Source organism: Notolepis coatsorum (assembly GCF_963971535.1).
Source record: "Notolepis coatsorum genome assembly, chromosome: 5".
In the NCBI taxonomy this organism is placed as follows: Eukaryota; Metazoa; Chordata; class Actinopteri; order Aulopiformes; family Paralepididae; genus Notolepis; species Notolepis coatsorum.
Window position 1 is genome coordinate 122,091,804 of NC_140169.1, and position 20,211 is coordinate 122,112,014.

A 20,211-nucleotide genomic window follows, 5' to 3' on the forward strand; every position below is an offset into this window, starting at 1 on the left:
CACCCTTTAACCTCTTAAGCCTGAGCGGTCTGGTGGCGTTTTTTTTCTCCAAATGTAGCCTAGAGTAAAGATCCTAATCCTGTCAAAACAGCAATCATAGTGTATATTTTCAACAATACGTTTGTTTACCAATAGGTTAAAGTGTTATTAGTGAAATATCAGTTTAGGAAATGCATTCATAAACGAGCGAATATCGACGGAAATAAATGCGAGCCGCCATTTTGTTTGTAGTCATATGATGAAGGACAGACAGGGCTTTCAATGAGTGTTGGAATTTCGAAAAACGACACTACCCGGCTCAAGCCAGCTCCTGTCAATCAAATGACTTGTGGATGAACTTTTTTTATTTATCTTATTTTTCGGGATTATCTACCACAAAACTGAACGTTATCTACCTTTCTGTGAACGTTTAGCAAAAATCCGCATTGCAATCCGATTCAAAATGGGGGAGCGGTTTCCAGAATAAAAAAGTAACTGTATTTACAGTTCATTCACGGTTCTTGCTGCACACCTGGTGATACTAAATCCAAATTTAACTCTGCCATTGGAAAGAGAATATTTGGCCCGATCCATAGATGTGTGACTTGGCTATAATAAGGTCATTTATAGGCCTGATATTCTATAATAATAGAATAGAATATATGTGTCGGGATGGCAGAATTCAGTACTGTATCTACAAAACCTTCTGTTTAATCATCTTCCCTTTATTCATTTGATTCGATTTGTACACGTGATCTCAAGAAGGTGCTGAATGAGCTCAGTGGCAGTTTTTCATGTCTGGACATTTTTAGCATGGTGTTATTCACCATCAAAGATGCAAAGAAAAATCATAATTTATATTCTACTTTGTTTCATCACAATTTACTCAAGCCTAGTAACGGACACAATATTTCTGACACTGGGAATTAATTCCCTGAGATACATAGATGTCCCTAGATACCAAGAACATGCAAATGGACCTTGTATAGAAGTGGAGCAATCTTCCATTTACTTAGGTATGTATTTTAGGCGGATTTTCAGAAAATAGGGCTAGGGTTTAAGAGGTTAATACACATCACTGTAACCTTTACAAACTGGTTGACTGGCCCTCCCGCCACACCCGCCGACTCTAACATTGGTTCCACTCCATTTACAAGACAATCCTGGGCAAGACCCCACCTTATCTTTCCTCCCTGCTCCACCTTTCTCCTAGCACTTACGGCACAAGATCAAGCAAGCTCATCAAACTAAACATCCTAAGCTCCATGACCACCTTCGGCCGAAACTCCTTTCACTTTGCAGCAGCTTATGACTGGAACGCTTTTCAAGATACCCTTGAACGTACAGCTCTTACTTCACTGACTGCCTTCAAGAATATACTGAACACGCTCTTAGTAGATCCCTCCTGCTCTGTGCAATCAATGTGCAATCAATCAAACATCAGAGTGAGGATTCAATTCCAAAGGGACATTCGGGACTGTAACGTTCTCTGCTTCACGGAGACGTGGTTGACGCCGGACATCCCGAACCACGCCATACAGCCGGCCGATAACTTTTTCATTCACTGAAAAGATCGAACGGAGGAAGATTCCGGGAAAAAGAAAGTCGGCGGAGTAGCCTTCATGTTGAACAACAATTGGTGTGATCCAGGCAATGTGAAGGAACTATCAAGCCACTGCTCCCCAAACCTGGAGTATATATCCATCAAGTGTCTACCATTCTTTCTCCCGAGAGAATTAACGTCGGCCATTCTGATCGGAGCGTATATTCCCCCTCATGCAAATACTGGAGACGCGCTTTCTTTTTTTTATCCACTTTTTCTCCCCATTTTCCTCCATCCCAATTTCGTATTTCCAATTCTTCCCTCCCCTGTCTTGAACGTTGCTAGACTATGCCTCCCACTGGTCGCTGTAGTGAGGATAGAAGCCTTGCATCACGTGTCCCCTCTGGTACACGAGGAGGCAGCCTGTCGCATCTTTTCACCGCAGCAGCTCGAACTCTCAGTGGCGAGGAGTAACGCGTGGGAGGCTCACGCTGCCCCCGATACTTCCTGTTTCCGCCGCACCGGCGTCACCCAACCGACCTGTAGGAGTCGCTGTCCACAACGTCCAATCCCCACCCACCGGCTTTCCCACCCTCTAACACTGCCAATTGTGTTAGTATGACGGCCGGCCAAGCCGGTAGCAACGCAGAGAGCTGGGCTCGATACCAGCACATCCTGCGTTAGTGGCGAGTGCCTTGCCCACTGCGCCACTCAGCCGCCCTGGAGACGCGATTTCTAAGCTACACGACGAGGGAAACAAACTCCAAACAGCTAATGTTGACGCTGCTATTGTGGTTTTGGGAGATTTCAACAGCGCCAATCTTTTTTTTTTTTTTTTTGGTCTTTTTCCCCCTCCATTTTCCTCCGATTTTCTCCCATCCCAATGTTAGTCGTATGCCAATTCCCAGTCCCTTCCTGGTCGCTGCGCTTTACCCCCCACAGTCAGATCATTTGGGAGAGTGGAGGCTACCACGTGCTTCCTCCGACACACGTCCAGCCAATCACCGCTTCTTTTCACCTGGCAGTGCGGATTCTCATTGAGAGGGCGTAGCGTGTGAGAGGATCACACTATCCCCCTCACGTCCAATCCGCGCTTAGCAGGCGCCCCGACCGAACTGTAGGAGTCGCTTCAACAGCGCCAATCTTAAAAAAGTCTTGCCAGATTTCTATCAGCATGTGACTTGTCCCACCAGAGGCGAGAACATATTAGACCACTGCTACTCGCAATTTAAGAACAGGTACAAGTCGCAGGCTCTTAGCCCATTTGGTAAATCTGATCACAAAGTAATTTTTCTTATGCCGGAGTACAGACAATGTAGGGCTTGGCGATATAACGATAATTATCGCGATATATTTTAATATGTTTATTTAAAAAAAAAAATGACCTGCAACAGGGCAGTTTTAAAACCAGAGACAGTGAACAGACTTGTCTTTCTTGCCTGCATCTTAAACTAATGGCTTTGCTTGTCCAAATGACAATACTGACCAAATTGAGATTTATTTTTCTCTTGTCCATTTATTTTGTTTGCTTTCTAATTTAAAATACAGTCTGAAACCGTCTGTACACAGTAGGCTATGTGTGTTAGCAGAGCTAGTCTCCAGTCACGAGTCACTGCTGTGGTTTGTCCACCAAAAAAGCGCCAAAAGATAGAAAAGAAACGAGCAGAGCCAGAACTATTCAACTCCCCTGGAGCCACAGCCAGCAGAGAAGCCGGTTTACTTTCGCTTTCAAACCAGCTGCAGCCTGAGGCCCCGTTTAGACGGAAACGCTAGCAGGTGAATCCGCAAAAATATTTTTTCGGATGTGCCTTTCGTTTTTACTCTGGTAGAAGAAACAATCCCCTCTACCACAATTAGAGTTTACCCAAACCAAAAGCCCTGGGTAGACAAATCCGTCCGTGAGGCTCTGAAAGCGCGCACCTCAGCTTCTAACGCCGGGCTCGTGACAGGCAACATGAACGAGCACAAGGAGGCGAGATACAATGTAAGGAGGATAGTAACAGAGGCAAAATGGCGCTACAGAGATATGGTTGAACTTCAGTTTGAACAGGCTGATTCTAAAGGTATGTGGCAGGGCCTCAGAACGATGACAGATTATAAAGGCACCTCCCTCAAGCTGAACAATGATATCTCCTTGGCGAATGAACTCAATACCTTCTACGCAAGGTTTGAGGCTGTGAATAACAACACCAGCCTTGTGAAGGGCTAAATCTGTTCCTCCCTCCCCATCAACCTGTAGCCCCTTCAATTTGCATATCGCCACAACAGGTCCACGGAGGACACCATAGCCCATGTGCTGCACACAGCAGCATCACACCTGGACAAGAGGCAGGGGAACTATGTGAGAATGCTATTCATTGACTACAGCTCAGCATTCAATACCATAGTCCCCTCCAAACTCGTAGCCAAGCTCAGGGACCTGGGCTTGAACTATGACCTCTGCCAGTGTTCAAGTTCAAATTTCAAGTTTCTTTAATAGTTGTCATACAGAAGTACAGAATACTTTCATACAAAATGCTTCTTACTGTTACGCTCCAGAGACTGTGCTAGACAAGATAGTATCAAATAACATAGTATAGCATGTAAATTAGAAGTAGAAAATGAGGTCACAGTGTTCAGTATAGACATATGTACAATGTTCGATGCAGAATAGACGTAGGTCCAAGACGTGGGTCTTGGACTTCCTGACAGGAAGACCCCAGGTGGTGAGAGCAGGCAACTGCACCTCCTCATACATCACCCTCAACATAGGGGCCCCCCAGTGCTGTGTTCTGAGTCCACTCCTCTACTCGCAGTACACACATGACTGTGTGGCACAGCGGAACAAAAACACAATCATCAAGTTTGCTGACGACAGAGTAGTGGTGGGCCTGATTTCTGCAAACGACGAGAGGGCCTACCTGGAAGAGGTAGAGGATCTGGCACGGTGGTGTCAGGAGAACTGCCTCTCCCTGAACGTCAGCAAAACAAAAGAGATGATTGTGGACTTTAGGAGGATGGGGGCCAGGGACTACAGCCCCCTCAGCATCGACGTGGCACCGGTCGAGAGAGTGAACAGCTTTAAGTACCTCGGAGTCCACATATCCGAGGACTTGACATGGACCACACACATTGACAGTGTAGTGAAAAAGGCACGGCAACGCCTCTTCAAAGTGAGTCAGAAGATACTCAAGAACTTCTACTCATGCACAATAGAGAGCATCCTGACTGGTAACATCACCTCCTGGTTTGGAAATAGCACCGCACAAGACCGTAGCAGGCTACAGAGAGAGGCCCGTTCAGCCGAACGCACAATTGGAGGTGGACTTCCCACTCTGCAGGACATTTACAACAAGCGTTGCAGGAGCAAGGCTAAGAGAATAATCAAAGACTCTAGTCACCCAAACAACTGCCTCTTTGAACTGCTGCGGTCAGGCAAGTGATACCGGAGTCTCATGGCCAGTAGAGACTCAGAAGGAGCTTCTATCCTCAGGCCATAAGGATGCTCAACGACAAAGTAGGGGTGGACGGTATAAACGGTATATGGTATAAACTGTATGAATTTGTGCTACGGTATGGATTTTTACTATACCTTCATACCTTGTGACCGGTAGACTAGAGCAGCTAGTCACAGCAGTAGCAATGACGTTAACGTTACTTGACGTTTCACTCAACGTTTGCAGTGGTCGTTGCATAGTGTTTAATTGTACTGAGTTTTTATCCACTTGCTCACAGACCTTGCCTTATAGTTTTGGCATTTCAATTTGGCTAAGAAGGCTGAGAGGAGACTTGCTTTAGCGCAGCAACGGGCTAACGTTAGCCGCTAAGCTTTCATTCTAATGTGACTCCACGGCACCAGTTCCATTAGTGAGGAAAGGGGGGGGGGGGGGTATACTGATGAGGCTTGACAACAGAGGTTCAAAGATAACTTCACATTTATTGGCTATTTGTTTCTTTATATCGCTTTATCCATCGGGCTGCTCTCGTTTCCAACTCTGTGTTGACAATGACATCCTGGTGTGACATCATCAACTACGGCAAGTTCGGCAACTTAGGACGCTCAAACCTCAAACTCAAACCTATTACATCCCGCTCTCTCGCTCTCTCTCTCTATGTTGTCAAACATGTACACTGAAGTTAAGTTATGTTGGAGTTTTATTGGGTTTGAGGGAAAGAAACCTCCTGTCCTGCTGTAGTTTTTATTTTCACTTTGTGCCGCTTGATTTTATTGTATTTCATGAAAAAAGTGCTTTTCAGAGATGGAAGTAACTTGAGAAAAGGTTTTGCATTTTTCTATTGCATTTTTGCACAATAAATGTTCTTAAAATACCTCTGTACTAGGTGAAATATGTCCTAGTAATACAAGAGTACAGTAATAGCTGCCATACAAGTGTTTTACCCCTTCAGAAGCATTTACTGTCGACATTTTAAGATAAATTAATATACTGTGATATACAGGGGCGGACCTAGCCCATTTGGCGCCCTAGGCGAGATTCACCACTGCGCCCCCCCCCCCCCCCCCCCCGACCGACCGTTTTAGATTTTTGGCTCATTTTCCCTTATGTTAGAATTTTTTTAATGTAAAAATAATGGTTGCAGATATAGAGGGGGGCGCCAAAACTGCGAAAAAAAAAAAAAAAAAAAAAAGAAAAATTGTGCCCCCCTCTGGGTGGCGCTCTAGGCGACCGCCTATATCGCCTGTAGGAAGGTCCGCCCCTGGTGATATATACCGTTACCGTCTATGCTTCAAATTATACCGTGATATACATTTTAGACCATACCGTCCAGCCCTACGACAAAGACACTATTTAACAACCCATCATCTACACTCACAGCACACACATCCACACTCACTTTAAATAAACACTCACTTTAACACCTCGACCTTCCAGACGGGGTGGAGGCACTGCCCTCATGACATCTCCTTCATGGGCTACAAACGTAACACCACTCCCAGAACTGTCACTCTCCTCTCTCGAATATCATGCAGTATCTGTCTCTAATCCTTTCAATCTCACCATTGTTACACTCTACCGCCCTCCAGGTCCGCTCGATCACTTCACAGATGAGCTGGACATGCTTCTTAGCTCCTTACCGGAAGATGGTACCCCTCTCCTTCTACTGGGCGACTTCAACCTGCCTGACTCATCTCAGTCAGTCATAGTAGTCTCCCTCCTACAATCGTTTGACCTGACTCCCACTGCCATGCCTCCCACCCACAAAGCAGGCAACTCCTTGGATCTCATATTTTCCCGTAACTCCAGCATCATTAACACCACGGTAACTCCCCTACATGTATCTGACCATTCCTTCATATCCTTCTCACTAACTCTCATGCTTAACCGAAAGGTCTTCACCCCAACTCAAACAGTCTCACTCAGACGCAACCTGCCCTCCCTATCCCCCTCCACCCTCTCCTCTGACATACTATCCGCTCTACCTTTGAGTGACACCTTCTCTGCTCTCTCCACAGAGATGGCAACCTCCACCCTCCTTTCAGCCCTTGCAACCTCCTTCGACAAGCTCTGTCCCCTCGTTGAGAAACCTGCCCGCCGTTCCCCACCCAGTCCATGGCTGACAGATCCAGTGAGAGAACAAAGACAGGTCCTGAGAGCAGCTGAAAGGAAGTATAGAAAGTCACGCCTCACTGCTGACATCGACACATATCACAACCTCTTGTTAACATTCTCCAAAACCATCACTAATGCCAAAGCTTCTTTCTTCCACCATAGGATCGAGGCCTCTGCCAAGAATCTTCGCAAACTGCATGCTACCATGTCCTCCCTCCTCACTCCCCCCCCCACCCCCCCCTCCCTCATCTTTCTCTGCCGAAGACTTTGCGATCTTCTTTGAGGAAAAAGTGGAGAACATCCGCAGCTCCTTCTCCCAACCCCCACCCATTCCAAATGCTGAATCGAGAACCTCATCCTTCACTCTGTCATCTTTCTCTCCCATTACAGAAGCAGAGACCCTGACACTGGTAACGTCAAACCGTCCGACTACTTGCCAGCTGGACCAGCTACCCTCCCCACTCCTCCAGACCATAGCACCAGACATCCTCCCATTCCTAACTGCAACCATCAACTCCTCACTCAACTCGGGGGTGGTCCCCACCTCCCTAAAACAAGCCAGAGTCACGCCGCTCATAAAAAAACCAACCCTGAACCCTACTGTCATAGGCAACTACCGTCCTGTCTCTCTTCTCTCCTTCCTTTCTAAAACACTTGAACGTGCTGTATCCAACCAACTTACTACTTATCTCTTACAGAATGACCTCCTAGACCCTAATCAGTCAGGCTTCAGGACTGGTCACTCCACAGAGACAGCCCTCATTGCGGTCACAGAGGCACTTCACTTAGCAAAAGCGAAAGGCCTCTCCTCTGTCCTGATTCTCCTAGATCTATCTGCAGCCTTCGACACAGTCAACCACCAGATCCTCCTTGCGGCCCTCGCAGGAATGGGAGTGGCTGGCTCTGCGCTGACATGGCTGTCATCATACCTCAATGACCGCTCCTACCAAGTGTCATGGAGAGGGACCCTGTCGGCCACCCGCCCCCTGCGGACGGGTGTCCCCCAGGGCTCGGTTTTAGGACCCCTTCTCTTCTCCCTCTACACTAAATCACTGGGTAACATTATCACGTCTCATGGCTTCTCCTACCATTGCTATGCCGACGATACTCAACTCTTCCTCTCCTTCCCTCCCTCAGATATCCACGTCTCTGTGCGGATCTCGGCCTGTCTGTCCGACATCTCAGCCTGGATGACGTCCAACCACCTCAAACTGAACCTAAGCAAAACAGAATTGCTCCACCTGCCGGCCAAATCCTCCCCCCTAACCGACCTTTCAATCACAGTCGAGAATGCAGCTGTGACTGCGTCCCCGACCGCCAAGAACCTTGGTGTTGTCCTCGACGACCAGTTGAACTTCTCTGCTCACATCGCAGCGACGACCAGAACCTGCCGATTCCTCCTGAGCAACGTCAGAAGGATACGCCCCTTCCTGACAAAAGAAGCCACCCAACTCCTCGTCCAATCAACAGTCATCTCCCGCCTCGACTACTGCAATGCACTGCTCGCTGGCCTCCCGGCCACTGCCACTAAGCCTCTTCAACTCATTCAGAACGCAGCGGCCCGCCTGATCTCAAACCTACCGAAGTCGGCCCATGTCACCCCACTTCTTAGGGACCTGCACTGGCTCCCCATTGCTGCACGAATCCGCTTCAAGGCCCTCGACCTAGCATACCGTGCGGCAAAGGGAACCGCTCCCGCCTACCTCCGGTCAATGGTCTCTAACTACACACCCTCAAGACCCCTACGCTCTGCATCTTCTGGCCGCCTCAGACCTACTCCTATCCAAGCTCCGGGAGGGTCATCAAAGAGAAGTCGCCTATTCTCAGTCCTTGCCCCACAATGGTGGAATGAACTACCCACCCCAGTTAGGACAGCCGAATCACGTCCAATCTTTCGCCGTCGACTAAAGACGCACTTCTTCAACCATTATCTGAATTAAAAAAAAAAAAAATCTAACCCTAACTAACCGTACTAACATTGTTGCTCAGCTGATAGAGTTGTGCCCTTCCTGATGGCTTGTCGTACAGAACTTGTAAGTCGCTTTGGATAAAAGCGTCAGCTAAATGACTAAATGTAAATGTAAACACCCACTCTACTCACTTTAAACACTTTAACACACTTTATATTTATTAACAAAGAGATTTGCACTACAACTCATACCTCATTGCACCTTACCCTAAGTTGTACCTGATCCCATTGCTGCATTGTACCTCACTGTTACTCTTTTTTTTACTCTGTATTGTATATTGTATATATTGATTGACTGAATACTTTTTGTTTACGTACTCTGACTTTGTCTATTTTATACTTTTTATCTATTTTATCTCTAGCACACTCTCAGGAGCTCATACAGAAAAAAGCATTTCATGGACAAATATTCTGTATTTTATGACAACTATTAAAGAAACTTTAAACTTGCTCTTGCTGATACCCCAGTTTCACACACCCTCTCACACACAACATACAAGCACTCATTCATCTTCATACTCGCACCTAGACACACGCATCTGTTTGCATACACATGCTCGCGCACACACACACACCCCACCCTACTCCTCCCGTTTATTTTTTTTGTACATAGGCTGTGCATGTGTTTATTTGTTTATGTGTATGATATTGAGAGACCTCTAAACCTGTTTTGTAACAACGCCCCCTCCCTTCCAAACCTCCCCCCTTTTCCCCCTTTGTTCACCTGGTTTTACCTGACTGACGGAGCTGGTCCGTTTGGGTGAGATCTCTAGCCATACTCTCTATTTGTTGTAATGATTTGATTGATCTGGTTAATAAACCTTATTAACTGGACCCACTGAGTGAGTATTTTATTATTAATATATAATATATATTGTATTCCTGTTGGGGCCTCTTGGACCAGATCGACATTGTAAATAAGAAACCTGTTCTTAATGTTTTATCTGGCTAAATAAAATGTTTATTTATTTTAAAAAATTATTCCAACTGTTGACAAAACAGTATTAGGCTAATTGATGTGGGTGGATTCCAGTTGTCTGAGAAAGAGATTGGCATAATATGTATGTATACTGTAGATCTGCAAACTGTAAGGAGAAAACAACTTGTCAAATAATCATTTAGAGAGAAAAAAGACTGAGAAATAAGAGAGAGTGGGTATAAATTGCTAATTTGTTGAAAGCCGCCATGCCACAGTATGTACAGTACACAGTGTGTATTCTGGATCAAATTTGCACTTTTAAATACAATTAAGTGGTCTATAATTTGTGTTCCAAACACTCTTGCGTTTTACATATTTAAGTGATCAGAAATTTGAAGTTGAAATTGTATGGACTAAAATGTCAGTGCTAATCTGACCACCATAGCTGGCTGCATAGCCCTGGCTGAGGCTCTTCTCTACCACATATTATGCAATCAGTTTCTCTTATAATACAGTATTCAACTCGTTTTATTTGTCTTGACATGGTATTTAACGATATAATTCAAATGAAGATCCCCCTGGAGAAGTGTAAAGCACTGACACATTTCCTTTGCATGTTTCACTTTATCCTCTTTGTGCCTTATTATAACTGGGTCAAAATGCATGCTAGCTGTTGTACAATCAAAATAAAACAACTTGGCGGTTTCCCAGCTGAAACCACACCAAATGTCAAGACAACATAAACTTTATAAACTCCTTTGTTTAAACATTGATGAGCAGTTTTGTTGATTAGGTTCATTGAGATACGTTGCTTTTGTATAGAAATGTATATTCCTACCTTTTGGGATTTGAGAAATTGTTCATAGTATAAAATTAAATTATGGAATAGAGTATTACATAGTTCCAACGCCATTTGGGATGCTGTTATGACAAATGTCATAATAGAACACAAATGTGCAACAGTCTGCTGTTTAATTAAATGTTGTCACAGGCATTGTTTGGCATAACCTTTTTTCGTGGTTGGAGTATCACCAAAACAAGATTAAAGGGCAACTGTGGTTGAAAAGTTTGCCCTAATGCAAATGCCATAACAGACAGATCTGCTTACTTGACTATATACGTTTAGAAAATACCATCAAGTATGATCATGCTGATTATCTCGTAACTGTTCGGCTACTACAAGTAAACAGTGTGTAAACAAGACGAAAGTCTTTCTCTGGTCTGCATCCCCTTAACAATTGTATGTATTGAGCTGTACTGTACTGTACCCATTCTGCAATCTGTTAATAAAGTTTTCAATCAATCAATCAATCAATCAATCAATCAATCAATCAATCAATCAATCTACAAGCTGCAACCATTCCCATGAAGAGACTGTCAAAAATAAACAGCACCGTGTTGTTTTGGGGGAGGATCGTTGTAAGTGAGTGAGTGCGTACTGACTGTACATGAAAACAAAAACACAGACTCACGGGTAGCGCTCAGGGAGGTGCAAATAAATTCCTCGTTCAACATACAATGGGATGGCGTCTTGAAAATGCAGTCTGCAATCAGTTTTTTTTTCAGTAAACAATAACGTTCTGAGTATCTTACCCGTCTTTGTGCTTAGCTTTATAAACGTGCCCGTAGGTGCCTCGACCCACTTTGCAACCTTCATATTCGAACAGATCTTCTACCCTCTCCCTTTCGGTCGCAAGCTTTGTTTTGAAGTCGTAATCCATTTGAACAAATAAATATGTCTTAATTTACAATAAAATTAAATATTAATTATTACATGCATTAATTAAATAATCTGGACGTTTTATTCCCCCACCATTTCCTTGTTTGGGATTTTGGTCTGCTCCGCTTAATGTTCACTGGCTCTTTGACGTTTCTAATTGGCACGCAAAGCTTGCTGGGGAAGGTAGTTTTTGATAATACTAGCTCCATTCTCCTGTAGGTACACACAAGGTCTAAGCAACTACAAGCCGCATTTCGCGCTGCAGTTACTGCACTTTGCATCACGAACGCTATCCAAAAATGCAGGGATCGGTGATTAAAGATTGTGTGCTATATAATACGCAAATATTTACATTTGGTCTACCGCCGTTTAAGTTTGACCCAGTATCCCGGCGTGTGCAGCCCTGTAATGATCATGATGGGCTTGCTTCTGTCATCTCTGCTTTTTAAGTTTTTTTTTTTTTAAATCTGATTTCTTGGGAACGCTTATAATCAAAGTCAAACAATGAAATAGCAGTAGCCTGCTATTGTAATAATAAGATGTTGTATCATTGAGGTTCGCTTTGGTTTTAGGGTCATATTATGGTCATCTATTGATTTCCTAAACTTGAGGCACCGTTGATGCAGTCATGTATGATAGAAGTAGAACAAAATGTAATTACTGGCCATTAATGTATCATCACGTGAGATACCCTCCCCCGATAGTGACAGCTGTGTCAGCCAATCCTAGCTCCGCAAGCAAGAGCTCAGCGACGCTATTGGTCCGATAAGCGACTGACGCGTGACGGCCGGTGAATAAAACCCCCGCGCGCCTCTCCCTCGGCGCTTTCCACAGTATGGCCGGCGATATTAGCTAGCACTCGCTAACGGTATTCTCTGTCAAAGGGAAGACGGTAAAAACCAAGAAATTACACCTGGATTGCTAAAGGACTGCACTTAATAACTTATACTGATCAAGCAAGGACTAATTCAGTCAAACTTTAGCGAACCAACATTTTAATTTCTGTTGGTGTCTTGTTGTCTCACGATGGAGGAGAACGGTGCACACTTCTTCGAAGGGACCGAGAAGCTACTGGAGGTGTGGTTCTCCCGGCAGGATGAGACCAAAGGAACCGGGGACCTCCGCACTATCCCAAGGTTTGTGTGTTTTGTGATGCGAGGGTGTTTGCTGACCTCCCGCGAGTCTTAGCTATAAGTGACCGTCCCTCCCGGCTCTTGACAGTCAGCCACACGGAGTTAGTGCGGATCTGCGCCCCGTGGATTGGAAAATGCATCCTTTGACACATTGGTTATAATAACGCCATTAAAATGTTGTACTTGATGGTTTGTTTGGCTTGTCGGCGCTACTATTACCCCCATGTTTCTTCCATCCACCCCCCGGCCCAAGAACACATAACGTTAGCTTGCCCCAAGCAAGACGGCCTGAACACACAGCGTCATTCTAAAATGGCCATCGTCCCCCACAGGAGCCCAGCGGTACATGTTGGCAGCTGAGTCATTCATTCTTTCATTCATCCGTATCCAGCGAGCTAACGTTAGCATTACACATCTACTCAACGCTAGCTAGTACCTGTCTACTTTAACGTTGCTCATCCCCGTTTGTTGTTTGTAATTAACGTCAATGACATACTAATGTTAACTAACGACTGTTAACCTTAGGCATCCCATCTGTTATTTGTAATAACAACAGCGCATGTTTGTTGTGAAACATTTGACAAACTCATCCAATTCAGTCTAATTACATTTGGATTTTCTTTCCTGGCTAATAATGTTGTCTGTCCTTTTTTTTTAATGGGTGTTTTTTTGAGCTGCCAGACATTGCTATAGCGTTAGTACGCGGGCTTTATTATTATTATTCCGCTCACACTTTGCTATAATACTTCATAATTCCTGCAGTCTTTGTAAAAACGACACTCCTGTTTGCGAACAGCTAGTTAACGTGGAGAAGTGTGTGGTTATGCTGTGGGCTCTGTGAACCACTGTTCCGTCCGTTATAGTTGGGACGATGTTGTGTTTAAAACACAGTCTTGAAGGTCGGGTTTAGTTTCTGCGTCATGCTCGAGCTGGTAGCGTCGGGGCCCTGCTTTGCAAGATGTCCAGCATGTGGTAGTTAGTCACCGCGTGGTCTCCACGTTAGTTACCCACTTTACATGCTGCCGGTGGCACAATGGCGATCAAAAGTCTTTCTCTGCATCCCCTTAACAATTGTATGTATTGAGCTGTACTGTACCCATTCTGCAATCTGTTAATAAAGTTTTCAATCAATCAAACGTGATGGCACGCAAGATTGATAGTATCTGCAGCACAGCATGAGACGACGCATGATGTCAAAGCCACTGGAAACTGCCAAAGGGTCCCCCCCCCCCAGACTAGAGAGAGACCCTACATTGTGACTTTGTGAGGGCAAGGTATTGCACCTCAATATGATCAACCCGACAGGTTGTAACGTTGTTATAAGAAAGGAGGGAAGGAAGCGACATTGAATCATCAAATAATGTTTTTTTTGTGTGTAGATAGATACTCCGGCTAATGTAAATTCAACTCTCTTTAGTGGTTTTCATTTATAATTAAAATATGTCGAAGGTAAAGTGTCCTGTAAATACATTTAATAAGGACTACTTGGCCTCTCCCTGGAGTCACGTTTTCAACCACACAGCAGAGCAGCACTTTCTCAAAATTATGAATCTGATTGGCTGGATGTTTAATGTTTTATATCGCTTGTTTAAATGCTTTGGTGATTCATGTTTAGCAATTTTCTAGGACCCCCCATATGCCTGTTGTGGCTATTTTGGTCTTGGTTGTTAGTTGTTACACACTTTTAGCAACTTGTTCTTAGGCATAGCATATACTATAAGAGTGTAGTATATTTAGTTTAAATTGAGACATGAAAATTGATGGTACACTAATAACTAGACTTGTATTGTCTTACATTTACATTACATTTAGCTGACGCCTTTATCCGAGTTCTAGTATACAGAAGTCTTCTGTGTATACAGTGGGCACAGTGTTGGGGGGCAATACATTGATTAAATACTGCCTTTATGATGGCAACAGCTGGTTGAATTGGTATGGTTACCTTTTTCTTACCAGTAAGCAAAATTATAATTTTTAATTGGGTTGAGATCGGGCTAGATCTTTTGAGAGCGTTTCTAACTTAGTCTTAAATCCGCCTAATTGCACTCTCGACGTTCTTTGTCGCGATTTCAAGACCGCACTTGCCAACACTAGGAGAAGCCTGCGTTTTCTGGTCGTTAACATGATCACTGGAGCTGGTTTTAGGAGTGTGTGGCCAGTCAAGTGAATGACGACTGGTATTAATTTTCAGCCAGGGAAGATTAACGGCTCAGCGAGACACTGTCAGTGGATCAGGGCTGCTGGATGTCTGCCAATGTCCAAATAAGTCCACAAGGGCATCTTGATTCACAAATCTGGGTCTCGCTTGCATTACCTCTCGCCTCCTCCTCCGCCAGATTTCCATGACTCTGTAGCCGCTTACTGTCTGCCACAAGTGATTGTTTTTATGTCAAACTGTCCTATTGAATTTCTGCTACACAAGGGAGACTGGCTCACTTCAGTATCTCGTCACCTTGGCTTTATAGACCCACCCCCTGTTTGTGTCTATTTGTTCCGTCTCTCGGTTTGGAAGAAATGCCTGTCGTTCACATGGGCCATATAATCCGACTTCCCCCGGTGTCCATTTTTTCCTTGGAAAGTGGATGCTACTGGGGTGTCCAGAAATAGCCTGAGCCTCGGTGTCCGTTTTCACACTGAGATGTGACCTGACCAGACATCTAGAGACTTGCGCTGACAGTCATCCGGTGGTGACCGTCTCGCTCTGTTATGAAGTCAGGATGTCGCAATAGCTCTTGTTTATGATGTATTGCGGCAAACCTAGTGGCACTGGTGATAGTGATCATGTTAGATTTATGAATAATCTTCAAAAGCAAGCTTATTCTTGTCCATCTTGTGGTGCTTTTAACTTATTTGCTATTCACAACAACAAGCCAAAGAAATACTGTATCCATCAACCGGAAGAGTGATTCATTTCATGTAGAAGTTGGGTCATTTGTTGCCTTTTTAGGCTCAACCTTGAGCCAAGTGCTTTACCAGCCGCAGTAACCATTCATATTTGGTACTGTAATTGTGCTTTTCTGATTTGCCTCACCTGCCGGAACCTATAACCTGTCTGGCGCCGGCACACATCTGTTTCTGGAGAGGCCGGTCACCCACGGCTGGAGGCTCAATTCTAAAGGGTTCTCAACCAGGTGCCCTGAGGCACATTTCTCATTCAAAAGGGCCACAAAGCTTTTTGAAATATGGACCACTAAAAAGCAAAAGGTAATTCATGTGGCCCTGTGTCGTATCTCGCAGTGGCGCGGCGTTGCGCAACATCCACTACTGGCAAATTCCCTATTGAGCCCTATGCTCTTCAGTCTCTGGCTACTAGAGTCTGCTCCATAATGGGTGCTCCGCATGCGCTCACTCAACCCTCTGAGGCTGCCCTTCCAAGGTTGTAGTGGGAGCGTGACGCGGCCGGCTCGGCACTGCAGCTGTCCTTGAGTGGTGAACGAAGGAGGAGGAGGAAGAGAGAGAGAGAGGGGGGGGGGGGAGCAGCCTGTGTGTTGTTGAGCAGCGAGCTGTAGTGACTGTGCCAACCTCCCATCTTTATTCTGCCAAGTGAGCGGTGAATGCCAGGGGCTCTGGGCCAGTATCTGTAACCCAAATCCACAATATCCTGCCACATTTTCTGCCCCGCACAATTTGTTTTGACTTTGAACTTTAACCATTCCTATGGTTGTGAAGGCAAAGTAGATGTGAAATATAGCACTTTAAATATAACATAATATACATTTCAGGGTTCATGTTCATTTGATCTATAATCTGTGCAAAAATAGTTTCTCATTGTGTAGAATAGACCCAAACAACCCAATCTCCTCAGATAAATGCTGGCATGGCTGTGGATAAGTTGTTGTTGGTACTCTTATTACATATGCTGTGGCATTGTCCAGCAGCTGAGACCTTCTGGGCAGAGGTGACTTGTCTGTCGGGCATAAATATTACGGGTTGTCCTGTTGTAGGCCTGCTGGGCATCAGCAGGTAGGGCTGAACAATTCAAAATCACAACATGGGACCAGTTGCATAAACGTAGTTTAAGACTGATCTAAGCCTTAGACTGGTCTGAAATTCTTCTGTTGCATAAACATTTAGAGAGACTTATTTTGAGGCAGACAAGTTAGCCAGCCTCCCCCTGGCTAAATGTGAGGCTACGTTTAGACGGAGAGAGTCTGAACAGAAACCGCAAAAGTCGTCTTACGGTTTCACTTTTAATTTTGCGTTTAGACTATCGTTTTGGGATGGAATTCTCCGTGCAGACGAGGCTGTAACGACTCCAGACGACTGAGCCCCGCTGTCACACGATTGGCGCATATGTCACATGACGTGCTGTGAAGACCCGCCCTACTCTGCCTCTGATTCGCAGACTGTGGGTGGGGAATGTGATTGGACCAAGCAGAGTCACTCACAGACAGTGGGTCCAGTCACGCCGCGGGACAGATTCTTGTGTATTTAAAAGTACTGCCAATGTAGCCTTCAGGTGATCGCCATGGATAGAATCAGACATGCTTTGTTTACGCTTCTAGGCTACTGACTCATGCCTGTGATGTAAGCAGTACACGCGACGAGAGCCTTGACAACCCTTTCGTCATCGTTTTATGCGGTTTGACAGTTTAGATGAGAGCGCAATGGTTTATCGTTTCTAGGAATTCCACCCTGGAAGGTAGTCTCACTTTTTTGCTGTTTCACCCCGTAAAAACGCAGTTTCCGTATAAACAAAAGGCACATCCGAAAAAATATTTTTGCGGATTCACCTGCTAGCGTTTCCGTCTAAACGGGGCCTGAGTTAAGACTGCTTTAGTTGTCGTAAAAGCTAAGCAACCAAACCAGATGTATTTCTATTTCTCACACCCGTTTTCTTTTAAACCTTAATTAAAATTGCAGTAAGCATGCTTTATATTGTTAGTACTTGTATTTGTTCAAAACTGATCACTAGAGGTGGCCATGTTTTTTTGTTTTTGTTCTTTTACCCACAGTTCAGAGCATAATTATCTTACTATCTAAAGTCAATCTTAACCTTTTAAGACCGGAGCCCTATTTTCTGAAAATCCGCCTAAAATACATAACTAAATAGAATATTGCTCCACTTCCAGTGTTTCCCCTATATGCATTCAGCAGCGGCTGTGGGGGGTGCTTAATGTAAAAGACTGACCTGAGGAAAAGGCTGCAGGGAGAAAGCACTGCAGTCTAGTAGATTTTGTGTTTTGAGCACAAAGTTCATCATAGATCTAGCCTCTTTATTTTGCTCTCAAAGTGCACCAGATTGATGCATTTAACTTTAAAATGTAAAAAATACATAAGTTCCGGGGGTGCATTCCCCCGGACCCCCCTAGAGGCACAGCACCGCTGCTGAATTTTTTTTCAGGGGAAACACTAGGCCTGCCACGATAACACATTTAGCTGGGCGATTAATTGCCCCCGAAAATATCGCGATAAGCGATATTATTGCGACCGGTTAGAGAATTCTTTTTTTGAAATTTATTTCCCCAAACTTTTATTTTGAAGCCCACCGCTCCGTCTTTTCCGGTGTTTAGACTTTTATTTTGAAGCCCACCGACCGGACCGGAAGTATTGTTGTGATTATCCTAAGCAGAAACTATGAGCCGACAACTTGGGCTAATGATATGATGTTTTTGAGCTAATGATAAAACAAATTGTTGGTGAACAACTAACTTTAGGTTAGTTTTAACGTGAGCTACTAACGTTAGATGCAGCTACTACAGGCAATCAATCATGAGGCAATCAATCATGAGGAGGAAGCGTCAAAGCAGTATATAATATAATAGCTGTGGTGCGTAAGCACTGCAGCACGACTCGAAACTACCGGAGTGTTATAATAAATTAATTCATGTTTAACTTGTCCCCGTGTCCAGTCCTTTGACTAGCCCCACCCGTTAATTGTAAACAATGATGCATGTAATTGTATTAACGTTATTCTGTGTTGTACTTGTAGCTATGCTATACGTTGTATTTCGTTTGTAGCTAATGTTGTTAGCATTGAATGAGCATCAACGAACGCTAGATCTTTAATCTTTATTTAGCAGTCCAGTTTCTCCGGGCAGTAGCGAGTAACTACTTGGGTCTAAAAATAGCTAACGTTACACTACAAATAATGCTACTTGGTTAAAAGGAGCAACACTATTGAGAAATGTCTATGTGGCGTTGCCCCACGGAGCTCCCGTGCTGTACTCTAGTAACGTCAGCGGCCCGCCTCCCAACACGGACAGTGACTGAGGGGCACTGGTTCCGCCTCATTAAAACAAACGCGCAAATAGCAATTAATCGCGCCCGTCAAAATCATTGCATTCATTTTAATTATCGCAGCAATTAATCGATTTATTGCTTATCGCGGCAGGCCTAGGAAACACTGACTACTTCTAGGTCCATTTGCATGTTCTTGGTATCTAGGGACATCTATGGACCTCAGTGAATGTATTCCCAGTGTCAGAAATATTGTGTCTATTACTAGGCTTGCTTAAATTGTGATGCAATAAAGGAGAATATGAATTATGATTTTTCTTTGCATCTTTGACAGTGATGCTAAAAATGACCAGACATTAAAAACGGCCACTGAGCTCGTTCAGTACCTCCACGTGTACAGAAAATCTAAGGAAATTAATAAAGGGAAGATGATTAAACACTGTTTTGTAGATGCAGTACTGAATTCTCCCATCCGGACCAATGCAATTTGAAATATTATTATAGAATAGCAGGCCTATAATGGGCGGCTAGGTGGTGTAGTGGGCAAGGCACTCGCCACCAGTGTGGAGACGCTAGGATTCGCGTGTTCGAATCCAGCTCTCCACATTGTTTTTCAGTTTGGCTGGTCGTCCGCAGTAATACACATTGGCCGTATTACGGGGAGGGAAAACTGAAGGGTGGGGATCGAACGTTGTGAACAAGCGACTCCTACAAGTCGGTTGGTGCGCCTGCGCAGTAGAATCAGGAAGTGTCGGGGGCAGCGTGAGCCTCCCACGCGTTACTCCTCGACACTGAGAGATCGAGCTGCGCAGGTGAAAAGATGCGACTGCTGTTACCTCAAGTACCGGAGGGGACTTGTGCTATGTATGACTTAGTCCACATTGCAGCCGGCTTGTGGGAGGCAAGAAACAGCGTTCGTGACAGGGGAGGGTTGAATTGGATGATACGAAATTGGGATGGGAGAAAATATGGAAAAATGGGAGAAAAAGTGGATCAAAAAAATCAAAAAAAAAAGAATAGCAGGCCTATAAATGACTATTATAGCCAATTCGCACATTTATGGATACTTTTAAGGGTATTGACTGAATTATGTCTGTATTACCGATTCTCATTGGATTAATCCGTGCCGTATTTCCATACCTAAAGACCCGCCCAGTTAGAAAAAAATCTGAATTCTAATGACAGGCAATTGTCGTTTCATTATAGACACAGCGCGGAC

General features: G+C 44.5%; 2 protein-coding genes across 4 annotated transcripts in view; one reads left to right on the top strand and one right to left on the bottom strand.

Moving 5' to 3' along the window:
• The window catches only part of LOC311228327 (cyclin-dependent kinase 19-like), a gene marked incomplete at both ends in the record, with an annotated part of 184,626 nt that extends 172,946 nt beyond the window's left edge, over positions 1-11,680 (bottom strand). The window contains 1 exon segment of the mRNA XM_084314236.1: positions 11,553-11,680. Coding sequence (XP_084170362.1) covers positions 11,553-11,680 — 128 coding nt within the window.
• Positions 11,681-12,518: 838 nt separating this feature from the next.
• The window catches only part of amd1 (adenosylmethionine decarboxylase 1), a 67,272-nt gene continuing 59,579 nt past the window's right edge, over positions 12,519-20,211 (top strand). For all 3 annotated transcript variants that reach the window (XR_014619733.1, XM_084315142.1, XM_084315143.1), the window contains exon 1: positions 12,519-12,815. Coding sequence is in view for 2 of the 3 variants with exons in the window: in XM_084315142.1 (XP_084171268.1) it covers positions 12,706-12,815 (110 nt within the window). In the remaining variant the exon portion in view is untranslated. The remainder of the gene's footprint in view (positions 12,816-20,211) is intronic.